The sequence below is a fragment of the Oryctolagus cuniculus genome, chromosome X (assembly GCF_051225735.1).
Source record: "Oryctolagus cuniculus isolate XC-2025 breed Fujian yellow rabbit chromosome X, ASM5122573v1, whole genome shotgun sequence".
In the NCBI taxonomy this organism is placed as follows: Eukaryota; Metazoa; Chordata; class Mammalia; order Lagomorpha; family Leporidae; genus Oryctolagus; species Oryctolagus cuniculus.
The window spans coordinates 112,009,229-112,032,586 of record NC_142888.1 but is presented as its reverse complement, the minus strand read 5'-3'; the positions used below and the strand labels follow the sequence as shown (position 1 = coordinate 112,032,586).

At 41.2% G+C, this 23,358-nt stretch overlaps 1 protein-coding gene across 3 annotated transcripts in view; it reads right to left on the bottom strand.

Moving 5' to 3' along the window:
* PABIR3 (PABIR family member 3) overlaps window positions 1–23,358 on the bottom strand; it is a 75,980-nt gene that overhangs the window by 13,458 nt on the left and 39,164 nt on the right. For 2 of the 3 annotated variants that reach the window (XM_008273232.5, XM_089324265.1), the window contains 4 exons: window positions 22,851–22,943; window positions 22,409–22,497; window positions 21,756–21,817; window positions 10,345–10,438 (listed from right to left, as the gene is read on the bottom strand). In XM_008273232.5, the coding sequence (XP_008271454.1) occupies window positions 10,345–10,438; window positions 21,756–21,817; window positions 22,409–22,497; window positions 22,851–22,943 (338 nt within the window). The remainder of the gene's footprint in view (window positions 1–10,344; window positions 10,439–21,755; window positions 21,818–22,408; window positions 22,498–22,850; window positions 22,944–23,358) is intronic. The other variant, XR_016227964.1, reaches the window with a different exon arrangement.

The window sequence follows — 23,358 nt, the reverse complement described above, 5'->3', positions numbered from 1 at the left end:
TTCATCAACAGGTGAATGCATAAATAAGTCACACCATACACAGACAGTACAATGATGATTCTGCAATAAATAATAATGAACTACTGATACAGGAAGCAATACAGATGGATGTTAAAGACACTATTCCAAGCAAAAATAGTCATACACAAAAAAGAGCATACCATATGACCACATATGCATGAAATTCTAAGCAAGAGCAATCTACTCTACAGTGCTAAAAAGGAGATTCGTGGGCAATCAGTGTAGACAGGAGTAGGAGTGGAGGCAGATTAATTGTAAAGAGGCAGTGGACTTTTTCTATGGTGACTGAAATGATATATACCTTGATGTTAAATTTAAAATGTGTATAATCTGTAAAATGTAAATTATATGTCAATAAAATTGATTTTTAAAACTTCAAAAAATGGAAAACTTTAAAAATTGAAGTTTTATAGTTTTTGCTGCTTAGCAAGTATTGAATAGTAAGCACCCTGTATAAACTGTATACTAAGATGTAGTGCATATAATTATGAAAATACTCTTGAAAAAACTAAGTACACAGGCACATATACATAATGGAAGCCACTAGGCTCAGTGCTATTTGAAGTTGGTGTATATAGCTCATCAGATTCTTTTGAAAAGTGCCTACTATGTAGGAAGAGTGGCAAAATGGATAGGCCAAGATAGGAAAGAAGATCACTGTGTACACTGGATAGGGCAGGAGAGCTGGAGCAGGTAAAGGACAAGAAGTGATATTTTACATCACTATAACTCGGGCCCGTCTCTGTCATCTTGTGTGGTACCTCTCTGTCAAGAGAACACTCAAACCTCATGCAGATTAGCCTTGTCTAACTCAGCTCTAATGTTGACCAAAAGTCAGAAAAATTGGCACCAACAACTAGGACAAAGACTAGAAAATGGTACAGGACAAGAGGTTCTCCAAAGTCCTTGACTAAGCTGTGAGAAATCCCTTGCCCTCTCCATCAGTTTGGAGGCAATCTTATTTTTTGTTCAGTATTTGGTAAAAAGCTTTACTAGCAGGGCAGGGCTGGTGCTGTGGCACAGTAGGTTGAGCTGCTGCCTGCAGCGCTGGCATCCTACATGGGTACTGATTCAAGTCTCAAATGCTCCACTTCTGATCCAGTTCCCTATTAATGGCCTGGGAAAGCAGCAGAAGATGGCCCAAGTGCTTGGATCCCCATGCATGCAGCCCTGGCCATGGCAGCCATTTGGGGAGTGAACCAGCAGATCAAAGATATCTCTCTGCCGGCGCCGCGGCTCAATAGGCTAATCCTTCGCCTCAGGCACCGGCACACCAGGTTCTAGAACCGGTCGGGGCACCGGATTCTGTCCCGGTTGCCCCTTTTCCAGGCCAGCTCTCTGCTGTGGCCTGGGAGTGCAGTGGAGGATGGCCCAGGTGCTTGGGCCCTGCACCCCATGGGAGACCAGGAGAAGCACCTGGCTCCTGCCTTCTGATCAGCACGGTGTGCCTGCTGCAGTGCGTCGGCTGCAGCGGCCATTGTGGGGTGAACCAACGGAAAAGGAAGACCTTTCTCTCTGTCTCTCTCTCTCACTGTCCACTCTGCCTGAAAGGAAGGAAGGAAGGAAGGAAGGAAGGAAGGAAGGAAGGAAGGAAGGAAGGAAGGAAGGAAGGAAATCTCTCTGTATCTGTCTCTCTCTCTCTGTGTAACTCTTTCAAATGAGTAGATAAATCTTAAAAAAAAAAAGCTCTACTAATGCTTTAATAAACACAGGAGATTGGATGAGGAATTGGCTTGGAATATTTTATTCATCTAGATAGTCCTAGAAATTACAAGGTGGATAGCAATAGATAATTCAATGTCTCTCATATAATATTAGGATGGGATTCAGAGTATAGAATAAACTGAGATATATTCTGAAGTTATTTTAATCAGAGGACTCTCATAATACAATTTTATAAAAACTGAGATTTCTGGGTGCCATACTTTAAGGACATTGGATAAACTGGAAAATGTTGAGGTTAATGGTCAAGGTGATCACTAGAAACTATCTCAAAGGAAAATACAAAGCTTAGAATGGAAAACCTAGAGGAGAAAATATTTGTGGAGATAAGCTACCCATTGCCAAATATCTGAAAGTCTATCTATGGGAGATGGAATAGATTTTGCTTATTTTGTGACATTCCCTATGACAAATTAGGATCAAAGAATGGAAGGTAGATTTAGTTCAATATCAGGAAGAATTTTTGAATGAGTAGAACTCTCCAACTGTTGAAAGACTCTTTGACTCTCCTTCAATGAAAGTTCAAAGGTAAGATAGTCCCCACCCCCTCACCTCCTCCCTCACATGATTAATAACTATGTGTAAGTTCCTAAAATATATTTGACATATATTATTGCTCGATTACACAAGTAGCATATATTCCATCTGGAAAAATTGGAAAATGTTAAGAGCAAAGCAAATAAAAACAAAAGCAATCCATCTCCCCACCTCCCAGAAATGTAAACATTTTGGCATACAGCTTACAGATTTTTTTCCTGTTATATATCGCTATAAAAGATGTACATAAGAACAAAAATGAGATCCCATTAATCACACTGCTTTTTAACTTTACAATACAGTGTAAACATCTTTCGATATCAAGTGATACATGACTGTGCCATCATTCTTAATGGGTGCAAACAGCTCCGTGGAATGAATGTACTATGATTTGTTTAACCCAATGTTTCCCAAAGGTATTCTATGTAACATCAATTCCATATGATATCTCTCAAAAAACAGACCATAGATTAAACAGTTTGAAAATGCTTCATTTCATATCCCAACCCTACCTTTCACAATGCTAAAGGAATGAGTTTAATTGAGTTTCCCCAAAGGTACTTGACCACAGACTCCCTCTAGGCTCCCTCTTCTTTAATTCTTTAGGACACTTACCCCTCCACATTATACAGGACACCCTGGTAAATTCTGGATTACCTCATCTCAGTGTTAGATCAGCATTTTTGTTGTTGCTTCACATAGAATTTATTATTATTTTAACCTTTTTAAAATACACAATTCAATAGCATTAATTACATTCCCAATGCTGTGCAACCATCACTATTATCTATTTCCAACTTTTTTTTTATCACCCAAACAGAAACTCTGTACCCCACCCTTAGGTAACCTCTAATCTACTGTTTGCCTTTATGAATTTATCTATTCTAAATATTTCATGAGAGAATTAATACAATATTTGCTCTTTCTGTGACTTTTTCACTTGCATCATGTTCCCAGATGCATGCATCCATGTTGTAGCACACAGCATGTGTTCATTCTTTTATTTGTGGCCCAGCTTCATCATTGTAGACATGGGTAGTCAGCTATCCCAGCACTATTTGTTGAGGACCATAGGTTTTTCACACATAATGTTTCACATTTACAAATAACATTACAATAAGCATCCTTCACAATCTGCCCCATGTTTTTCCCTAAGAAACTGGAAGTGTTATGTGAAAAGATGCACACCCTTTGCAAGCTCCTGATACACACTGTTAGGAAACTGGCGCAGTTGGCCAGCTACCTGAGCCAGGCTCCACCCCCATCCTAATGGGATTGGCTGCTCCTGTTTCCCTGCCCGCCCTCAGGCAAAGTTTTAAAAGGGCCTGTTCCTGAACACGCGCTCTCTTGGCCCTTCTCTCCTGCTCTCTCTCAGTTCCTCTCTCTAGCCTCCTCCTCTGGGCTCTTGGCTCTGCTCTCCTCTCTCCTCTTCTCTGCTCTCTCTTCTCTCCTTGCTAGCTCCTCTCCTCTCTGTTTCTCTCTTATATTCTCTTTTTCCTTCGCCACCCCTTCACTCCGGTCTGTAGGGTGTTCCCCAATAAACCCTTTCCCTTACTCCGGTGTCCGATGTGTTTTGCGATGGCTAACATTAAGATATAACACACACTACCAAACTTCCTTCAGAAAGGACATTAGAGATCCACCACAGTGAATTCAAATACCGCTTTCCCCATACTCTCAACAGCCTTGTATATTCTACTATTAAAAAAAAACACTCTGTTAACATGGCATGAAAATGTATTCTGAATCAAGTTGGAGGGAGTTTTAGCTGAACTTCCTCCAGCAGCCCTAACATGCTGGCCTCAGTACATTTCTTTTCAAAGACCCCCATTCTGAAAAGATCATTCAAGATTAGGGCATGATGTAAACTCCAGTAGTGTTTAATATGTGTCTAGTTAAGGAAGCAAACTAACTTTCAGAAAAGTGAGACTAGAAATGGAAGGTATAATTAGGTTCCTCTGCTGGATAATGTGATTTTTAAGTATTTCCTTCCTCAGCACAAAGCCACAAGCCAGCTGTTTGTGACTTTCAAGTGTGTCCTTTTTCATTTGTGTTTAATGCAGAGTTACCAAACACAAGAGCCATGCCAAGAAATAAGCTAAATTGACCTTAGAGGGCTTTTCTTATAGCCATATGATAATTAGCAAGGAAAAAGAAAAAGCTCTTCTGCTGGTAGTCTGCTTTTTAGTGCTAATTGAGTACTTTCAAATGCCTATTGGGGTAGTGCTTTTATGGCTGATGTGGCTTTTGACCACATCTCCCTTGCTTCTCTGAAACAAACATATCAAGTATATCTTTATTTTGTTTTTGCTAAAGCTGTAGCTACAGTACAAAGAAAATTTTATGGTGAGTGCTTTGTCAGTGGGAACTTGTTATTAGTATGGAAATCCTGAGAGGATCATTTATTCACACAAAACAAGAAACCAGGGGGAAATTAGTTTTCCACATTTCATCATAAATCATGCATAATTCAGAGAAGAGAGGAAACCATTGATGAGGCTGAGCAAAATGAGTTTCTTGTTGTCAGAAAGAATAAAAATATTAGGTACAAAGCTCTCAAACTTCCTAAATATTTTCTTAAAGCATTCTGAAGTGCATTGCCACCTTGACTTCCACTGTCATGCTAGCAAAGAGGAAGGCAGATGTTTTCACAGAATCAATAGTAAGAGGCAGAGAGACCTTATAAATGTCAAACCCAACTCTCTTTTATAGAGCCCAGAGAGGCGAAATGACCTGCCCCAAATCACACAGAGCAGAGATACAAAGCAGATCTCCTGATTGTTGTACTCATTGAGAATGTAGTCTGATTACTCCCCAAAAGGTGGACATGAACAATTATTACCTATTTACTTCGCTGTCAGTAAAGCCACAGAGATCTCCAACTTCATGCAAGAGTATGATAAAAAGTTTGCAGAAAACGGAATTAAAAGATAAGTTTACTTTACTGCAAAAAAGATTGAAATACATACCCTGGATCTTCAAAAAGTTCATGGAAAATGTGTCTTACCAAAAACCTACACATGGATTCCAAAAAACAAAAATTGTACCAAAATAAACTTATCTTTTAATTCAATTTTTCCACACACTTTTTGAAGCACTCGCCTATATGTTGCTATTGGTCAGTTTATAGTCAGTTAAAAACTGTAATTCATTTAATTCATTTCTTCTGAGAGATCATAGTCATTAAGTCTCTCATTATTAAGAGGATTGAGAAAGTTTCCAAGATTCCTATATGGCATATGTAATATAGACAGTTGTGAAAATCAGTCTTTGCTTACTCTTCGGTTAAGAACTAAGTTGTAAGAAATCGGAGAGACATGATGGAATTTCAGAGGTACAAAGATTACTTTCTGCTGGGCTACTGACAGTTCCCTGGCCTTTTCGAAATTCACGATTTCAACTATCTGACTGTGAAGTATACCTATATAATATATTTTTAAGTTCAACTTTTAAAATCTAAATATTTAAAAAACACTTCAGGCAAATTGGAATTAGTTTTCCTCATAGATAGCCAACGTACTATACATGTACTTTCATCACAGATATTTATATATAATTGTTTCTAGGTGAACTTTAAAAATTGACTTAAGAGGTAAGATTAAATACATGCTGCCCTGGAAGAACTAATAATTTAAGATAATGCAGAATTAGAAGCATAGCTTATATTCTTTTAAGAACTCATTTGGTCTCAGTTCCAAAGAGCCAATGAAACAATCCACCCAGATACAAACTCTAAACCTGAAAGAGGTCTCTAATTGTGACAGTTGTCCAACAATAGAATGAACTGTCTTGTGAGAGAGTCAGTTCATTACTTCGGGATTTCAGACTAAGGTTAACAGATAGTCTAGTTGGAAGTTTTAAAATGATTCCTGTACTGAGAGGTAGATTAAAAGGCTTCTGAAATCCTCTAATTCTAAGGCTCAATGACTCCAATCTTACCTTTCTATCCTACTTTTACAGCATAGGGGTCCTTTTATCTGTGTCTCTTTAATCTTATTATCATAGACTTCTTTTGTATCATTTATTTTTGTACTTATTTTGTACTTACGTTATTTTGCTTTAAGATAGGGAAAGTATTTCATATATTCTACCTCTTTTAGTACAGTTGCCTGTACACAGGAAGTATTCATTAGATTTTATTGAATAAAAATTTTATTGAAATTACAGGTTTGATTGATTGCTTTACTTGATACCATTTTTAAGAACAATTCTTTTTTTTCCTCATTGGAAAACCCAATTCATTATTACAGTGAATTTTCATGTGAATCTCAATGAATCATTAGGGTGAGTTTAGAGTGTTTCTCTTTCATAAAGCAGTAAAAAAATGGAAATGCTTGCTTGAACACATATTTAAAGCTTAAAATGATCCTTTAAAAATATTTGAAAAACATATTTCCTCTTTCACTTATCCTTTTTTAATGTTGTGAAACTAGAAAAAAATAATATATGAAGAAGACATAGTAACACACAAAACATAGTCACCTTTTGTTCGCACATTTTTGAACCTGAGTTATGGTATACGTAATTTTTAAAACTAATTTAAGAATAATGAAAAAAGCAAAAGCAGAATTACAAAATTACATTGTGATGGGTTGAATTATATACCCATAAAAGATATGCTGAAGTCCTAATCCCAGGTAAGATTTTACCTTATCTGGAAATAGGGTCTTTGCAGTTGTAATCAAGTTAAGATGAAGTTATGCTAAATTAAGACAGCCCAAATTCAATGAATGGTATCTGTAACAAGGTTATTTAGGGGGCCAGCACTGTGGCATAGGCAGTAAAACTGCCATCTGTGATGCCAGCAACCCATATGGGTGCTGGTTCGAGACCCAGCTGCTCCACTGCCAATCCAGCTCCCTGCTAAGGCACCTGGAAAAGCAGTGGAGTATGACCCAAGTGCTTGAGTCCCTATACCCAAGTGGAAGACCGGGATGAAGCTCTTGACTCCTCGATTTGGCCCTTGAGGCCATTTGGGGAGTGAACCAGAGGATTGGAGATCTCTTGCTCTCTTTCTCTTCCTCTCTCTGTGTAACTCTGACTTTCAAATAAATAAATCTTAAAAAAAAAAAAAAAGAAACAAAGAAAGCTATGTGGAAACACAAGGACAACAGAAAGCCCTCTGGATGATGGAGGCAGAGGTTGGAGTGATGCTTTTACAAATCAAAGATTGCCAGAAAGGCTACGAGAAAGGCATGGAATAGATTCTCCTTCAGAGCCTCCAGAAAGAACCAACTCTACTGATACCTTGATCTTGAACTTCTAGCCTCCAGAACTTTGAGAAGAATACATTGTCACTGTTTTAAGTCACCAAGTCTGCATTTTTTTGTTGTTGTTGTTATGGCAGCCCTAGGAAACTAATACACGTCCTTCACTATGGAAAACTGATGTGATGTGATGATCCCTTGAGGTGTTCAGGATGACAAAATACAGACTCACTGTAATTTTTAAAACCAGCACAAAACATCATTTAAAAATTACAATCATTTACATCTGAAAAGCAGTACATGAGAACTCCCAAAACACAATCACAAAAGGCAACAGAATGGAGAACCAGCTATGAAATCCTTGATTCTGAGTATATATAGTGAATTGTGGCATCCTAAGTATACACTTGAAAGAATAAAGCCTAACTCAACAGAGAAAAAGAAATTGTCTGAAGTGAGAAAACTGTATTGAGATACTCAAGATTATCCAGATTTACTGATAACAGTTCTTTATATAACTGAATAGCAGTCCCATTCCTATTGTTTACTTTTTCCATCTGTATTCCTTGTACTTGAACTTTGCACCCTTTGTACTACAAAACTTTTTGGCTCACATGTCAACGGTCCATGTGGACCAATTTTTTCTGTCAATGATCTGCAATTTCAGCAGGAAACATTGCAGTGATGTTATGCTCACAATTGGTCCATGAATACTCTGGCAAGTAGAGAAGCTGAGTAACTGCGACAATATTTATAGTTTCTATGTCTTTAGCCAATTTATAAAATCCTGTCCCAGTTTCAGGAAACCATCATTATCCCCATAATCTTATACTCGGTTCATCATTTCGTAGATAAAAGAACCTTCCCCCACTTGTATATCCATTCTGATCAATTCCATTAGGGCCTTGTCAAAAAAAACCTTAGTTCCACAGTCTTTTTTCCCATGTGGGGGCATACATATACCAGATTTCCACCATCCTAATGATTTCTAGTGACTAGAAAAGACCTTTTATAAATATTTTAGATAACTGTTCCTGTTTCATTAGCTGAGAAAACTGAAACCAATTCTCAATTTCGTAAGTATCTGTTTCTATTTTCAAAATGTAAATACTATTCCAATTTCTTAAAGTAGTTACTTTAGAATTAAAATTTCAACATGATTTGTCTTGTTGAAGAAAACTTTTAAGACTCTGCAATAGAAAATTGGGGTTCAGACAAACATCATGGCCCTTAGGGAACAATTGGAAGCACATGATTCTTACAGAAAAGCCCTAACACATTAAGCCTGAATTTAATCAAGTCAGTAGTCAGGATGATGAATAAAAGGTAATTCATAAAAATGTTAAAGACTGCAATTTATTGACATTGCCTTTTTTCCACACTTAATTAGAATACAAAATTGATCAAAGCTAATCAGGTTGAGTACAAATTGAGTGAAGCCCCAATTACATATTGTTTTCTTTCTATTCAATTAGCTTTTATTCATCTTGCTCTTCCCCTATCTTTCATTTCCAACAAATTAAACATCCAAGGATTAATGTGCAAAATAGTCAATCCTCGGGTTAGTATGGTATAACTAGGTATGACTTTTCCTCACCAAGTGGAAACTAACAATGACTTGAAAAAATTACAAATTAAAAACATAATTTTCAAAAATGATATTTTACATTTTGGTTAATTTTTATAACAATTACAGTTTTACTTAGGACTAGAAAAATAGAATGTTTTATAGTATTTTTTAATTTTTAAAAATTTTTTGTGAGTACATGTATTTTTCTAGTGGTAAGAATATCTTGGGATGTGTGAATCTCTTAGTTGAAAGTTTATCTACCAGGATAATGGAGAACCAGTATCAGAAGATGACACAGGAGAGATTGTGACAGTGCTGACTTTACTGATGAATTACAAGAAGACTCATCACTACTATTGTTTCTATTAAGATAGAGTAGGAGAGGAGAAAATGCCACTCATTGATAACAGAATGCAAAAGATTGCTCTGTGCACTCTGCTTTGTCTGTACATGAATGCAAACTATGTGCTGCAAACAACTGGCACTAGTCACAAGAACACTACAATAAAATCAATAGTAACACTGAATAAAAATCCATCCCTGTAGTGCTCATTTTTATTATTAAAACATCCCTTCTTGGCCGGCGCCGTGGCTCAATAGGCTAATCCTCCACCTTGCGGCGCCGGCACACCGGGTTCTAGTCCCGGTTGGGGCGCCGGATTCTGTCCCGGTTGCCCCTCTTCCAGGCCAGCTCTCTGCTATGGCCAGGGAGTGCAGTGGAGGATGGCCCAGGTGCTTGGGCCCTGCACCCCATGGGAGACCAGGAAAAGCACCTGGCTCCTGGCTCCTGCCAGGATCAGCGCGGTGCGCCGGCTGCAGCAGCGGCCATTGGAGGGTGAACCAACTGCAAAGGAAGACCTTTCTCTCTCTGTCTCTCTCTCTCACTGTCCACTCTGCCTGTCAAAAAAAAAAAAAAAAAAAAAAAAAAACATCCCTTCTTGAGCATATTTTTTCAATAATATTCTCAATCCAAGAAGGCAGACAAAAATCAAAGAAAAAAAAGATGGGGCAGGAGATGACTTTCCAAGCATGCATTTTATATACACCTTTAACACCTCTTAATCTACTACCAAAACTTCACCTCTAAAAGTGTGTCCACCAAATATTAAAATCATATACGTTATTAAAAAAAGACCTAAATTTGATAGTATCCTTTTGGAAGATTAGTTTTATAACTAATACAAATATTTAGTACTGTGCCATACTTCTCAGTGTACACCACAGTCAAAGCAAACTTAAAAACCAAGTGAAAATGGCCAGTGTTTAAAACCTCATGTTATTACTCACCACAGATCCTCTTCGGACAGCTGGGAAATATCAGAAGGTATGTTGCTAGTAACTATGAAAATTTTCTTTGGTGGCTCTTCAAGTGTCAGTTCACCTGGTACAAAATAGTAGATCAAGATAGATAGGTTTTATTTAATATGATTGCTATGCTTTTAATTGCAAAAGTAATACTTATTCATTGCAGTTTATAAAATGCAGAAAAACACAAAGAACAAATTTTAAGTTACCATTATCCAGAGATAATCACTCTTGAGTGTATACACACAATTGGCTTTTAAGCAACATCATATTTGTACCATGTATAATAATATTTAATCTGCTTTTTGTTGTTATAATTATTGTTTTGTGATATCAACTAAATTGTACAACATGATTTTGTATAGCTAGGTAGTAAAGTTATTTAATGAGTTTAATCTCATTCCTCATTCTAAACTTTTAGGTTGTTGCTATATTTATTTTTCTAAACAGACACAATGAACTCTATAGATAAATTCTTTTATAGTACACATAGAACAAAATAAATCTATTTTTAAAGATAAAGTAGAAACATCTAATCTCAAAAAAACTGAACTGTTAAAATCTTTGCCTTGAAGTAAACGCTAAAATCTGCACAACGCTTCACATTCATCTGATAACTATGTCTGGGCCTAAGAAAAATGACACTCAGGCCCATAACTTCTAGGGTGGAGTATATCTGAATGATAAAACACTAAGGTCATCATTCAAAATTATCCCCAGAGATAGAGATTCCACAGACTTTCCTTAGCAGTATAATCATGGCTCATAAAGCTCCAGAGAAGTCTGGTATGCTGTCCCTTGCCAGACTGCATTTACAGCAGTATGGAAAAACCACTCATCTATCCTCTTCAGTTTAAATTAAAAACATGACAAAGCAAAGCGAATTCCTAGCAAAAGAAGATTCCATTTTTCTTTGCTAAAACCAACATTACTGTAAAAACAATATTTATAGCTGCCCAATTCCTACAGCTCTCTTAGAATTCCTGGTTGAAAAAAAAAAAGAATTCCCACTTGAAAACTTACTTGCTCTTGCTTATTCCTAATGGAAGTAATTGCCACTTAAAACTGTAAAATATGCCTCCATATGTCTATTGGAAGGCCCTAATCTTTTTCTCATACTCTACTCCATTTTCAAGGGTCCTCATTCTTTTTAGCTTCCCTTCCCCCACAGGATCTCTTTTTTATTTTTATACCATGTTTCCTCACATATCATTTGTATTCATGGGCTCCAAATAAGACATGGTCTGTCATTCCCCAAATGAAAATTTATATTCCAAAATATTTAAATAAAATCAGATTTCTGTTGATCTCTTACTGCATCAGGCCAAAAATGGTCAGATTAATTTTTACCAAGTTTGTGTTAGGGTATGCTTGGGAAAATTTGACTTAAATATAGACTATATGAGAACACTGGGCCTGAACCCCCAGGCCTGATGGAACTAGGAGCAGGCAGATAATGTAGAGCCCAGTGGAATGTTTATTGCTACAGAAAGCCCTGCACCTGAGCACATACAATGCACTATAAAAGTTTTTCTGCATGCCCCCCACCCACCTTATCAGGGTCCAGATGGTGCTCTGCACCTCTCCTAACAAGCAGCTTAAGAAGGGACTCTGCCTGCTGCTCAAATGGAATGAAGTCTGGTTTCAAACACCCTGTCCTCTGTCCTGGTAGGCTCAACCCCCACTCTCCACGACACCCCCCCCCCACTCCGCTGCCCCACTCTGTCCTCCTAGAATAAAGTCTTCTCTACTTTAACTAGCTGTCTCCTCTCCTTCTTTGAACCTTAAAATCCTAAAAGCTAACAATGGTGCTGAAACCTGGGATGAAGGCAGACTCAGGTGACCAGTCCACTGCTGACTTCCCTCCTTACTGTCATTTCTAAGTACGTCTCCCCTCCAGTACCCTCCTTAAAGTGACTCAAGGGGCCTGGAAGTATGACACCTCTCCAGAACTCCCCAGATAAGGTAAGAACTGCCTTCACCTCTTACCCTCTCACTCCCTGCTTACGCTTGCTATCTTCTGTTGGATCTCTCCTCTACATCCAACACTGGACCTGATTTTCAGCCCGTTGGACTGGTAAAAGTTGGCCCCTGTTGGCCAGCGCTGCGGCTCAATAGGCTAATCCTCTGCCTTGCGGCACCGGCACACTGGGTTCTAGTCCCGGTCAGGGCACCGCATTCTGTCCTGGTTGCCCCTCTTCCAGGCCAGCTCTCTGCTGGTGGCCCAGGAGTGCAGTGGAGGATGGCCCAAGTGCTTGGGCCCTGCACCCCATGGGAGACCAGGAGAAACACCTGGCTCCTGGCTTCGGATCAGTGCGGTGCGCCAGCCGCTGGCCATGGCGGCCATTGGAGGGTGAGCCAACAGCAAAGGAAGACCTTTCTCTCTGTCTCTCTCTCTCACTGTCCACTCTGCCTGTCAAAAAAAAAAAAAAAAAGTTGGCCCCTGTCTCCCCAAAGCACAGTGGGGCAGACTGGCCATTGTCACCTGCCTCTGGGACTTTGGCCCCATTCCCCCTTCCCTTTTAAAAGTTCCAGGAACAAGAGGAGACCTCTTGGAGGTCTAACGTGGGAGGGACTTGTCCCACTTTTGGGCGGGGACACCTGTCTGGAAAAGTCTGGACCACTCTTACTCTTCTCCAGGAGAAGAGCTTGGTTATGTGGGGCTCCTTAAGAGGATGCTGTGAGTGAGCGACCCTCCAACTTTCCGGCCTCATTCAACCAGATCCAGGGGCTCTGAAATTCCTCACATTCCGTCTGACTCCTCTCTGGCCTATTACGAAACCTGTGCACCACGGGCCTAAGAAGGGAGATAAGGCCAAAATAACGAATTTTCCGCTCTACTAAAGCGTGGCCTAAGTAAGAATTGGACAGTTGTTCTAAATGGCTAAAACAAATGGCTAAAATTCGGCACTTTTGACCTCCATATTCTCCATGATCTTGATAACTTTACACAGAGAAATGACAATTGGCCTGAGGTTCCCTATGTCCAGGCATATCTCTTTCTCCATTACCGTCCTTCATTCTGTCACCTATCAGCTTCTTCTCCTTAGGAATCTCTCTCTTTCTCTTTCTACATCCAGAGGGGGTGCCCATCGGCTCTGATGGATGCCCTCCCCCATTAAACCCTGTCATTTCACACTGCTATTCTATCTCACATCTAAATCCTCAATTGCACAAAGACAAAACCTCTGTTCCAGCCATCTCCAGTAATATATTTGGCAGAGCTAGTCAAGAAAAAACTCAAGAACAGTGGTAAGTTCTGAGCAACTTCCCTCCGAAGAATGCTTTATGCCTAGCTGCCTTCTACCACTTCCCCTACCTTGTCTAGTGGCAGCCAAAATCTCATTGCCGATATTTCATGGAGACAGAGGCTTGCCCACTCTCAGCCTAGCCACCTTGGCATCTCCCTGCCTTGCTCTCTCTTTCCACCAAAGTCTCTTTGCTCCACTCATGCAAGAGGAATATCTTACAGGAGACCTAGGTCAACTTACTCTCTCAAACTCTCTAACTAGGCCCTCTTGACCTTGGCTTGTCTGATCTGCCCAAATCTGTTCATTACCCCATTGCCTTCATCTCAAATGTAAAATGATTAACTTAGGCTGTGCTTATATAAAATTCTGATGCTTTATGTGTTGGGGTTAATCACTGTTGATGGAGCATGGTTTCAGAGCAGACTCATCTCCCATGGCTTTATATAGACAAAGCTTTTCCTGCATGTTGCATGATAGTAAAGGGTAATGGGGGGGGGGGGGGTTAGGCGGTGGCACTGTGGTGCAGCGGGTTAATGCCCTGGCTTGAACTGCTGCCATCCCATATGGGTGCTGGTTCTAGTCCCAGCTGCTCCTCTTATGATCTAGCTCTCTGCTGTGGCCTGGGATAGCAGTAGAAGATGGCCCAATTCCTTGGGCCCCTGCACCTGCATGGGGGACCCAGAAGAAGCTTCTGGCTCCTGGCTTCGGATCAGATCAGCTCCAGCCATTGCGGCCATCTGGGAAGTCAAGACCTCTACCTCTCTCTGTAACTCTGTATTTCAAATAAATAAAATAATCTTTAAAAAAAAAGGTAATGGGGTCACTCTCTCCCACATTCCCAGCTTCTGACTGTAGGACAGGGAGCTGGCTAAGCCTACCCAACAACCATTTCCATCCTTGTTCGCAATCCTGTCCTATCCTCTCTTTGGACAGCCAATGCCAGTTTTGTTTTTTTGTTTTTTGACAGGCAGAGTGGACAGTGAGAGAGAGAGAGAGAGAGAGAGAAAGGTCTTCTTTTGCCATTGGTTCACCCTCCAATGGCCGCCGCAGCCGGCGCGCTGCGGCCGGCGCACCACGCTGATCCGATGGCAGGAGCCAGGTGCTTCTCCTGGTCTCCCATGGGGTGCAGGGCCCAAGGACTTGGGCCATCCTCCACTGCACTCCCGGGCCACAGCAGAGGGCTGGCCTGGAAGAGGGGCAACCGGGACAGAATACGGCGCCCCGACCGGGAGTAGAACCTGGGGTGCCGGCGCCGCAAGGCGGAGGATTAGCCTAGTGAGCCGTGGTGCCGGCCTCATCCAATGCCAGTTTTTAAAAAAGGGTTACAGATACTTTTAGTCCTGCCTAAAACTGCCAGCCACTTTTCCAGCTTAGAAAATCAACCCTCAGCCCCAAACACAAAAACCATTACCCTAATAAATGGTTCAAAGTGACTGACATGTTTGAGCCTATCTGGAAGGACTAACAGCTATTTTTATGTGGTGATCTGCCATCAAGGAGACCCAGCTAGGCCACTCCACCCCCAAAATAGCCCCTGTTTTTGATACAAAAAGCCAGGGCATCAAATAAACAGCTGCTATGACAGAGGCTGGCTTCCAAGGAAGCCTCCATCCACTGTCAAAATACCTGGTCACTGGAAGTGAGACTGCCCCAAGGGTCCAAGGACCCCCAGGATCAGAATCACAAAGCCTGCTGGCCCCTATTCAGCCTTGCATCGCTGTTGAGGGGATGGCCCAGGGTCCTTATTGGCATTACAGGCAGGACCATACATTTCTTTCTTTTTTTAAATCACATTTATTTATTTATTTTTGACAGGCAGAGTGGACAGTGAGAGAGAGAGACAGAGAGAAAGGTCTTCCTTTTGCCATTGGTTCACCCTCCAATGGCTGCTGCAGCCGGTGCACCGCGCTGATCCAATGGCAGGAGCCAGGTGCTTCTCCTGGTCTCCCATGGGGTGCAGGGCCCAAGCACTTGGGCCATCCTCCACTGCCCTCCCTGGCCACAGCAGAGAGCTGGACTGGAAGAGGGGCAACGGGGACAGAATCCGGTGCCCCAGCCAGGACCAGAACCCAGTGTGCCGGCTCCGCAAGGCAGAGGATTAGCCTAGTAAGCCGCGGCGCCAGCCTAGGACCATACATTTCTGTACCCTCCTATTACTAACTAGGTAGCTATTAGCCTATGTGTGCAAGAGTGGCTGAAGGAAAAAAATGGGAATTCTGTGTGGTTAAATGATAACAGTCTTGCCTTTGTTCATAACCTTGTCAAGGAGAGTTCCAACCCTCTCGCTGGAGGCAGCCTAAGAAAATCTCTCCCACCCTGCACCAACGGGGCAATTAGGAGCAAAAATTACAAATCATGTCCAACAATCTTGTTGATTAAGTCCCAACTTTCTCCCAGGGGCAGTTTAGGGTAGACTTTCCCCACCTTAGATGAATGGGGCTATTGAGTCCATTGTAAAGTCCTGGGAGAAACTTCAGGAATTCTAGCCCCAGGAAGCCCTCCACCCAGCAATGTCCCAGACAGGGAGTGGATAAAGAAAAATGAAGGGCCCATACACCCCGCTAAAAATCTTGCTTAAAGCTCTCTCTCGGGCTGGCGCTGTGACGTAGTGGGCTAAGCTCCCGCCTGCGGTGCTGGAATCCCATATGGACACCGGTTCAGGTCCCGGCTGCTCCTCTTCCTATCCAGCTCTCTGCTATGGCCTGGGGAAGCAGTGGAAGATGGCCCAAGTGCTTGGGCCCTGCACCCGCATGGGAGACCCAGAAGAAGCTCCTGGCTCCTAGCTTTGGATCGGCTCAGCTCCAGCCATTGCAGCCATCTAGGGAGTGAACCAGTGGATGAAAGACCTCTCTCTCTGTCTCTCCCTCTCTCTGTAACTCCAATCTCTCAAATAAATGAAAAAAAAAATCTTTTAAAAAAAAGATTTCTCTCCATTAAACCCACAATTCAAAACCACTGCAACCCAGTTGAGTGCGCCTTATTGGGTCACTTTAAATACCATAGCTGCTAAACTGTCAGGCTCCACTACCCAGATTGATTTCTCCAGGTTAAAACTTGCCCTGGGGCTGTGACATAGTGAGGCAGTGACTGCAGTGCTGGCAACCCATATGGGCACCTGTTCGAATATGCAGGAGATGGCCCAAGTTCTTGGGCCCCCTGCACCCTGGCTTTGGATTGGCCCAGCTCTGGCTATTGCCAGGCATTTGGAGAGTGGTCCAGCAGATGGAAGACCTCTATTTGTCTGTCTCGCCCTCTCTCTTTCTATAACTCTGCCTTTCAAATGAATAAATAAATCAAACACACACACACACACACACACACACAACTTACCCTGACCCGGGAAGATAATTGGGGTAATGCCCTGAAGAGGTGGCCCATGATTACAAACCGTGATACCCACATCTCTCCATCTCTTCGCTTCACTGCTATTCCAGAAGGCTCTGAAGGGATGACTGACTGCTCGCGACCACGAGACCCCTTACCCCATATCTAATCTTGGACAGTCCTAGGATCTTGTCCTAACCACTCTCAAAGCTGCCACCCTGATAGCCAATCCAAATAAAACTTTCCACTTTCCTATGGGACTGTTTCCTCCGGGGTGACTTCATTGTGTATATTCCTGAGTGCCTTTGCCCCTGGTTAGGCCAGTCTACTTATTTTGTGCCTTAACACCCAAAGATGATTTTCCTGCTGCTTCTCCTAACCACTGCCCTGCCTCCCGCCTGTTCGATCCCCATGCTGCACATCACTTAGAATGTACACTCAGTCTCCCTTCTCACTTTTAAATAACACAAATACCAATCTCCCAAAGAGTTTGCTGGCTATAGCTTACGCTGCAGTCCCTGCCCTAGTCTGCCTGGGTTAAAACCACAGCATATCGTTTGCTGAGACAGAAAAGGGAGCAGCATTTTCAGACGTACCAAAAATTTTCGTACAACCCAAGTGTTCTGGGTAAAACGGTGGCGAAGAAAGGCGACCCTAGTTCTTTGTCTCGCGTGAAAGAATTTCCACGCAAGCAAAACAAGATTTATTTAAGTCAGAACTTCCTGCTGCAGCAGCCAGGAGGGGGCCTCCAAGAGAAGCAGATCCAAGAAACCAGTGAAGTGAAGTGTTTTAAGCACAATTTGGGGGAAAAAAGGAAAAAACAAAACAGAACAGCAGCTAACAATCAGTCAGAGGGTGGGGACAAAATTCATCAAAAGGCCATATTTGCAATCCTGTCCGTCCTGTCTAGCTCAATCCAGATAAAACAAACAAACAGAAAAACATCAGAAGAGTGGGATCCATAACTTCTTTCTGTTTTCATGATAAACTGAAAACTGAGAAGGGCAGAATCACTACTTCCTTGCTATTCTCATGATAAAACTGGAAACAGAAGGAACGGGTTGGCACTTTTGTCTTGCTAAAGGCAGCTTTTAAGGAGAAGCAGGCATTGGAATTCGGCACTTTCATCTTGCAGACCGCAACTTTCGTAACTTTCGGTGGGGGGAAGCAAGCATATTGCACCATCTTCAGGCAATTTTCCCTTTTGCCCCTTCCGACCAACAGGGACGCTCTAACTGCCTGTTAGTCCGTCTGCCTCCACACACAAGCAGCGGGCCATCGGACTTTTCAAGGACTATATGTGGAGTATCACGAAATTCCCTTGTCTCAAAAACCCTGCCCTTGGCCAGTTTCTACTAACACATCACTCCTAGCCAAGACCCCTTTTTGCTTCGCAAAGGCGACATTACCCTGGGAGATCTCTCTCCTGAAGTATCTAGAATAATGATCAAGATTGCTGGCCTTTCAAACCAGCAGGCTCACTGGGTTAATTACCATGTCTCCCCTCCTCCCCACTCTGCCCCAGGCTAAAGACAAATTCACACAACCTGTCTTTTCTCAAGGTCTCCCACCCGCCCTGTGCCTAACCTCTAGTTCTGTGTAAGCCTTCTTTCTATAAATCATCAGAAGCAACCCAAATTAACCACAAGAATACCTTAACCTCTCACAGGCAGGCACGATCAACATCTGGGAGAATGAACTAAAAGAACGTTGCTTTTATATGAATCAATCTGGTCGTGGTTGGTCGAGGTGCTGCTCATTAGCTGAGCACCCAGAATTCAACAATGGACATCTGACTCTTGAGACATTGGTTCCAAAACTCCCGCTACCCTGGCTTGTGTCCCTTCTCACTCCTTGGAACAATTTTTTCTTCTTGTTTATCTAGGGCAATGCACCTTTCAGCTATTGAAATGGACCCATGTCGACAATATCCTGCTAAAAGGCGCTCAATTCCAGCCCCCACTCCAGTGATGCTGGCACCGGGAGAGAGAGAAACCACTCCCCTAACTATGCCCCCTCTCAGCCGGAAGTAGCCATGGAGACTGTCATTGTCCCCATTCCGTTTCTCCCTCTCCCAGGGCTCTTGTCTATATAATACCAAAAGGCTTTTCTCTCTCTCTCTCTCTCTCTCTCTGGTTCTCTCGTTCTCTCTTTCATTAAAATGCTGGATTTGTGAGAACACTGAGCCTGAACCCCCAGGCCTGATGAAACTGGGAGCAGGTAGATAATGTAAAGGCTAGTGGAATGTTTATTGCGCCAGAAAGCTCTGCACCTGAGGACATTCCAAACTGCTAAGACAATGCATTGTAAGAGCCTTTAGCACTAACTCCACCCCCAATACCCCTTATCAGGGTCCCCGTGGTGCTCTGCACCTCCCCCAACAAGCAAACAATGAAACCAAGTTTCAAAGCCCCTGCCTTCTGTCCAGGCAGACTGAAACCTCACTCTCTTTACCTCTACCCACTCTGTCTCCCTTAAAATAAAGTCTTCTCTACTTTAGCCTCCTCTCCTCCTTTGAGCCCTAAAATCCTAAAACCTAACAGACTATACAGGGGCTGGTGCTGTGGTGTAGTAGGTAAAGCCGCCACCCGCAACACCAGCATCCCTTATGGGCACTGGTTAGATTCCTGGCTGCTCCACTTATCCAGCTCCCTGCTAATGGGCCTGGGAAAGCAGTAGAAGATGGCCCACATACTTGGGCCCCTGCACCCACATGGGAGACCTGGAAGAAGCTCCTGGCTACTGGCTTCCGTCCAGCCCAGCCCTGGCTGTTGTGGCCATTTGGGGATTGAACCAACAGATGGAAGATCTCTCTCCCTCTCTGTATTTCTGCCTTTCAAATAAATAAATCTTTAAAAAAATTTTTTTAAATCATACATTCTAAGAAAAATAAAATAGTTTATATACAAATGTCTTAAAAGGAGAACCATTTTAATTTGGCAAATAACTGTCTTCAGATTGAGTACACTTTTAACACTCAGGAGGCTCCAACTCCCTAACAGCTCTCAAACTGCTGATATATTTGAATATTTTTTCAACACTAGCCCAAATTTCACAGCACAGGCAAAACACCCCAGCTTAGTTATTGATGTCTCTTCATAAAACCATTTACTTAATTTGGAAATAAGTGTTTTTTAGAGTTTATCAACTCTTGGTTTTGGAATATAAAAAGAATATGCTGGGGCCAGCACTGTGGCATAGTGGGTAAAGCCACTGCCTGTAGTGTGGCATCCCATATGGGCGCCGGTTCTAGTCCTGGCTGCTCCACTACTGATCCAGCTCTCTGCTATGGCCTGGGAAAGCAGTGGAAGATGGCCCAAGTGCTTGGGCCCCTGCACCCATGTGGGAGACCTTGAAGAAGCTCCTGGCTGTTGGCTTTGGATCGGCACAGCTCTGGCCGTTGCAGCCAGCTGGGGAGTGAACCAGTGGATGGAAGACCTCTCTCTGCCTCTGCCTCTGCCTTTCAAGCAAATAAATAAATCTTTTTTCAAAAAAATGCTGAGTTTGGTATGTTGTTAGGAAACTTGCCATTAATTAATTCAAAATATATGGACTGGAGGCCAGCAATGTGGCTAAGCTTCCACCCACAGCTCTGGCATCCCATATGGGCACTGGTTCCCGTCCTGGATGCTCTTCTTCCCCTCCAGCTCTCTGCTTATGGCCTGGAAAAGCAGAGGAAAATGGCCCAAGTGCTTGGGCCCCTGCACCCACATAGGAGACACAAATGAAGCTCCTGGCTCCTGGCTTCTGCCTGGCCCAGCCCCGGCCATTGTGGCCAGTTAGGGAGTGAACCAGCAGATGGAAGACCTCTCTCTCTCTCTCTGTAACTTTGCCTCTCAAATTAACACACACACACACATATATACATACACACACGCATGAACCATTTAAGTATATTTCCATTCCTTTTCCTATAATTCTGCACTTCCTCCTCTCCTATCCTAATAGACTTCCACAAATGGATATTTTAAGTTTCATTTCCATTCCTATTACTTATTTCCTCTTGTCCACTGTAGTTAAACCATGTACTAAATATATAACAGTAGTATTTTAAAAGGAAGAAGAGCATAGCTTGGTGAGGTAGCACTGAGAAGTGGGATTCAGGCCTGTGAGAGTTTAACAAAAAATTCTGTTCTCACTGTCTTATTACTGAGTAAGTAGGTCACTTTCTACATATTTAACCAAAAATAACCCCCACAAAGAAGCTGGACATCAAAGATCATACACTTCCGCATGTATTTTTACTGCTCTAAGTAGAGCTAACGTGCAGCAACTTATTCATATATCAACTTGTACATGTGACAATGGGACAGGGGTTGAGATTCAGTAAAACACTTGATGGCTGACTCATTCTAAGTATTTCTTCATTCACTCATTTATTCCCACCTTGTTTCAGGAAGCATTTAAGGCAACTAGCTTGGTAAATTAATTTATAAAAGGAAAATCGTAATAGCTGACTAAATTGGAATCAAATGTCTAAATTCACATTTATGTAAGAGTACTTCATAAAGTCATAGAAATGTGGAATTAAAAGATAAGTTTATTTGGGTGCAAACAAAATTTGAGATCCATGGATAATTTTTCCATAATATATGTTTTTCATGAACTTTTTAAAGATTCTTATACAATACTTCATAATTTTCAAAAATATCTTTATAAACATTTCTATTTGGGTAAAAGGTAAGGACTCTAGTAACTTATCAAATACATTCTAAATAAATAAATTCTATCAAAACAATTTTTGTGTAACACTTGATTTTAAATACTTTACAAAAATAACTTAAAGTTATATTTATTTCTTCTGGTAAATAAAAATACCTTTTCTTTTTATTGGTCCAAGGATACTTGGTCTAACAATGTTGGTGGGGTTGTGACTGCTTCTAAAATAAAATCATTATGATCATTACCAGAAAAATGGTGAAGAAAATCAGCAATTACTATTTCATTATCATAGATCTAAGGGCATATGCTAACAGAAGAATCTGTATAGTACATAATATATTATATCATTTTATTGCTTTTCTCTAAATATGGGTAAAAACAGAATGCCTCAGAAACAAACTGCCTTCTAATTCACAGGGATTTGGAATTTTGAATCCTACATTCTAGAAAGACCTGCAGTCCTGGCTGGGACTTGCTTTGACTCAAGGTGAGAATTAGGGATGCAGTTGTTTAAAGTTCTAGAGTTAGCTCTGATCCTATCAATATGCTTGGTCACAGGGAGATTATGGCCATTCAATTACTTAACTCATTATAGATTCTTAGTTAATTGATTTATTTCAGTACATAAAATGATAAGTCCAAACAACTGAAATTTTAATTTTGCTGAACAGAAATCACTTCTTTGGTTGTCATAGAACCTAGAGCTGTAATTTTTTTAAGTTCCTAAGATTCTTACTTTCTTATTTCCATTCTTACTCTTATTTTCTTATAACAAACTTATTATTCTTATTTTCATATAACAAACTTACATTGCATTTTGTTGCGAAGGGCTGGGACTAGGACTTGGAGGAAAACCGGCGCAACTCACAGAAGTTCGTAACGATGGAGAAAAGCATTGCTGAAACCAAATTGGAACAGAAGCTTTAAAACCACTACTTTTCTCAGAAACCAAATCAGTAGTTTCCTAGGGCACAGGGGCTGATGTGGAGGGATACTGAGTGGAAAGAATCATGAGGAAATTGTTTATAATATGAGAACTGCTCTATATCTTGAATATGACTACAGTATGGAAGTATGCATAATTACCAAAATTCATCTAATATGTGCTTAAAAGTTGGTGACTTTTACTATACATAAATAAACTGACAGAATCAGACATAATACAGCAAAAATCTAGTCCCCAAAAGCTCTGGTTAAGTATGCTTTGTAAATATTTCATGGGACACAGACTTTTAGGTATTCCTTTCTTACCTTCTCGATTCCCTGGCTGGGAGAAACCACTGGAAGTACCGAGATAAGATCAATGCACTTCAGAGAGAGTGGTTTTTCTAAATCGTTGTCATTCTGTAGAAGCAGAAACCATATATAATTGTAGCATCAGTTGCTTACTAAACAAATACTTAGTGAGATATTTGTTGCAGAAGTAAGGGAGTCTGTCCCACTAAGTCACTGGCCATAGGAAACCCAAGGTCCACATCAACAATTTAGGGCATGCTTTGCCTTTGGGGGAAGAGAGCCATATGATAACTGAAGGGCTTCTCTAGCATCCCCAGAAAAACTCAGAATATGAGTTCTCATTTTTCAAACGATATATACTATATATCCGAAGGGTACTTCAAAAAATTCATAAAAATGGAATTAAAAGATAAGTTTATTTTAGAACAAAAATTTTTTAAATCCATTTATATGAAAGATCCTCAAAAAGTTCACTAAAAATTTAAATTATTAAAAAAACTGAGTGCATTTCAAAAGTTTTGCA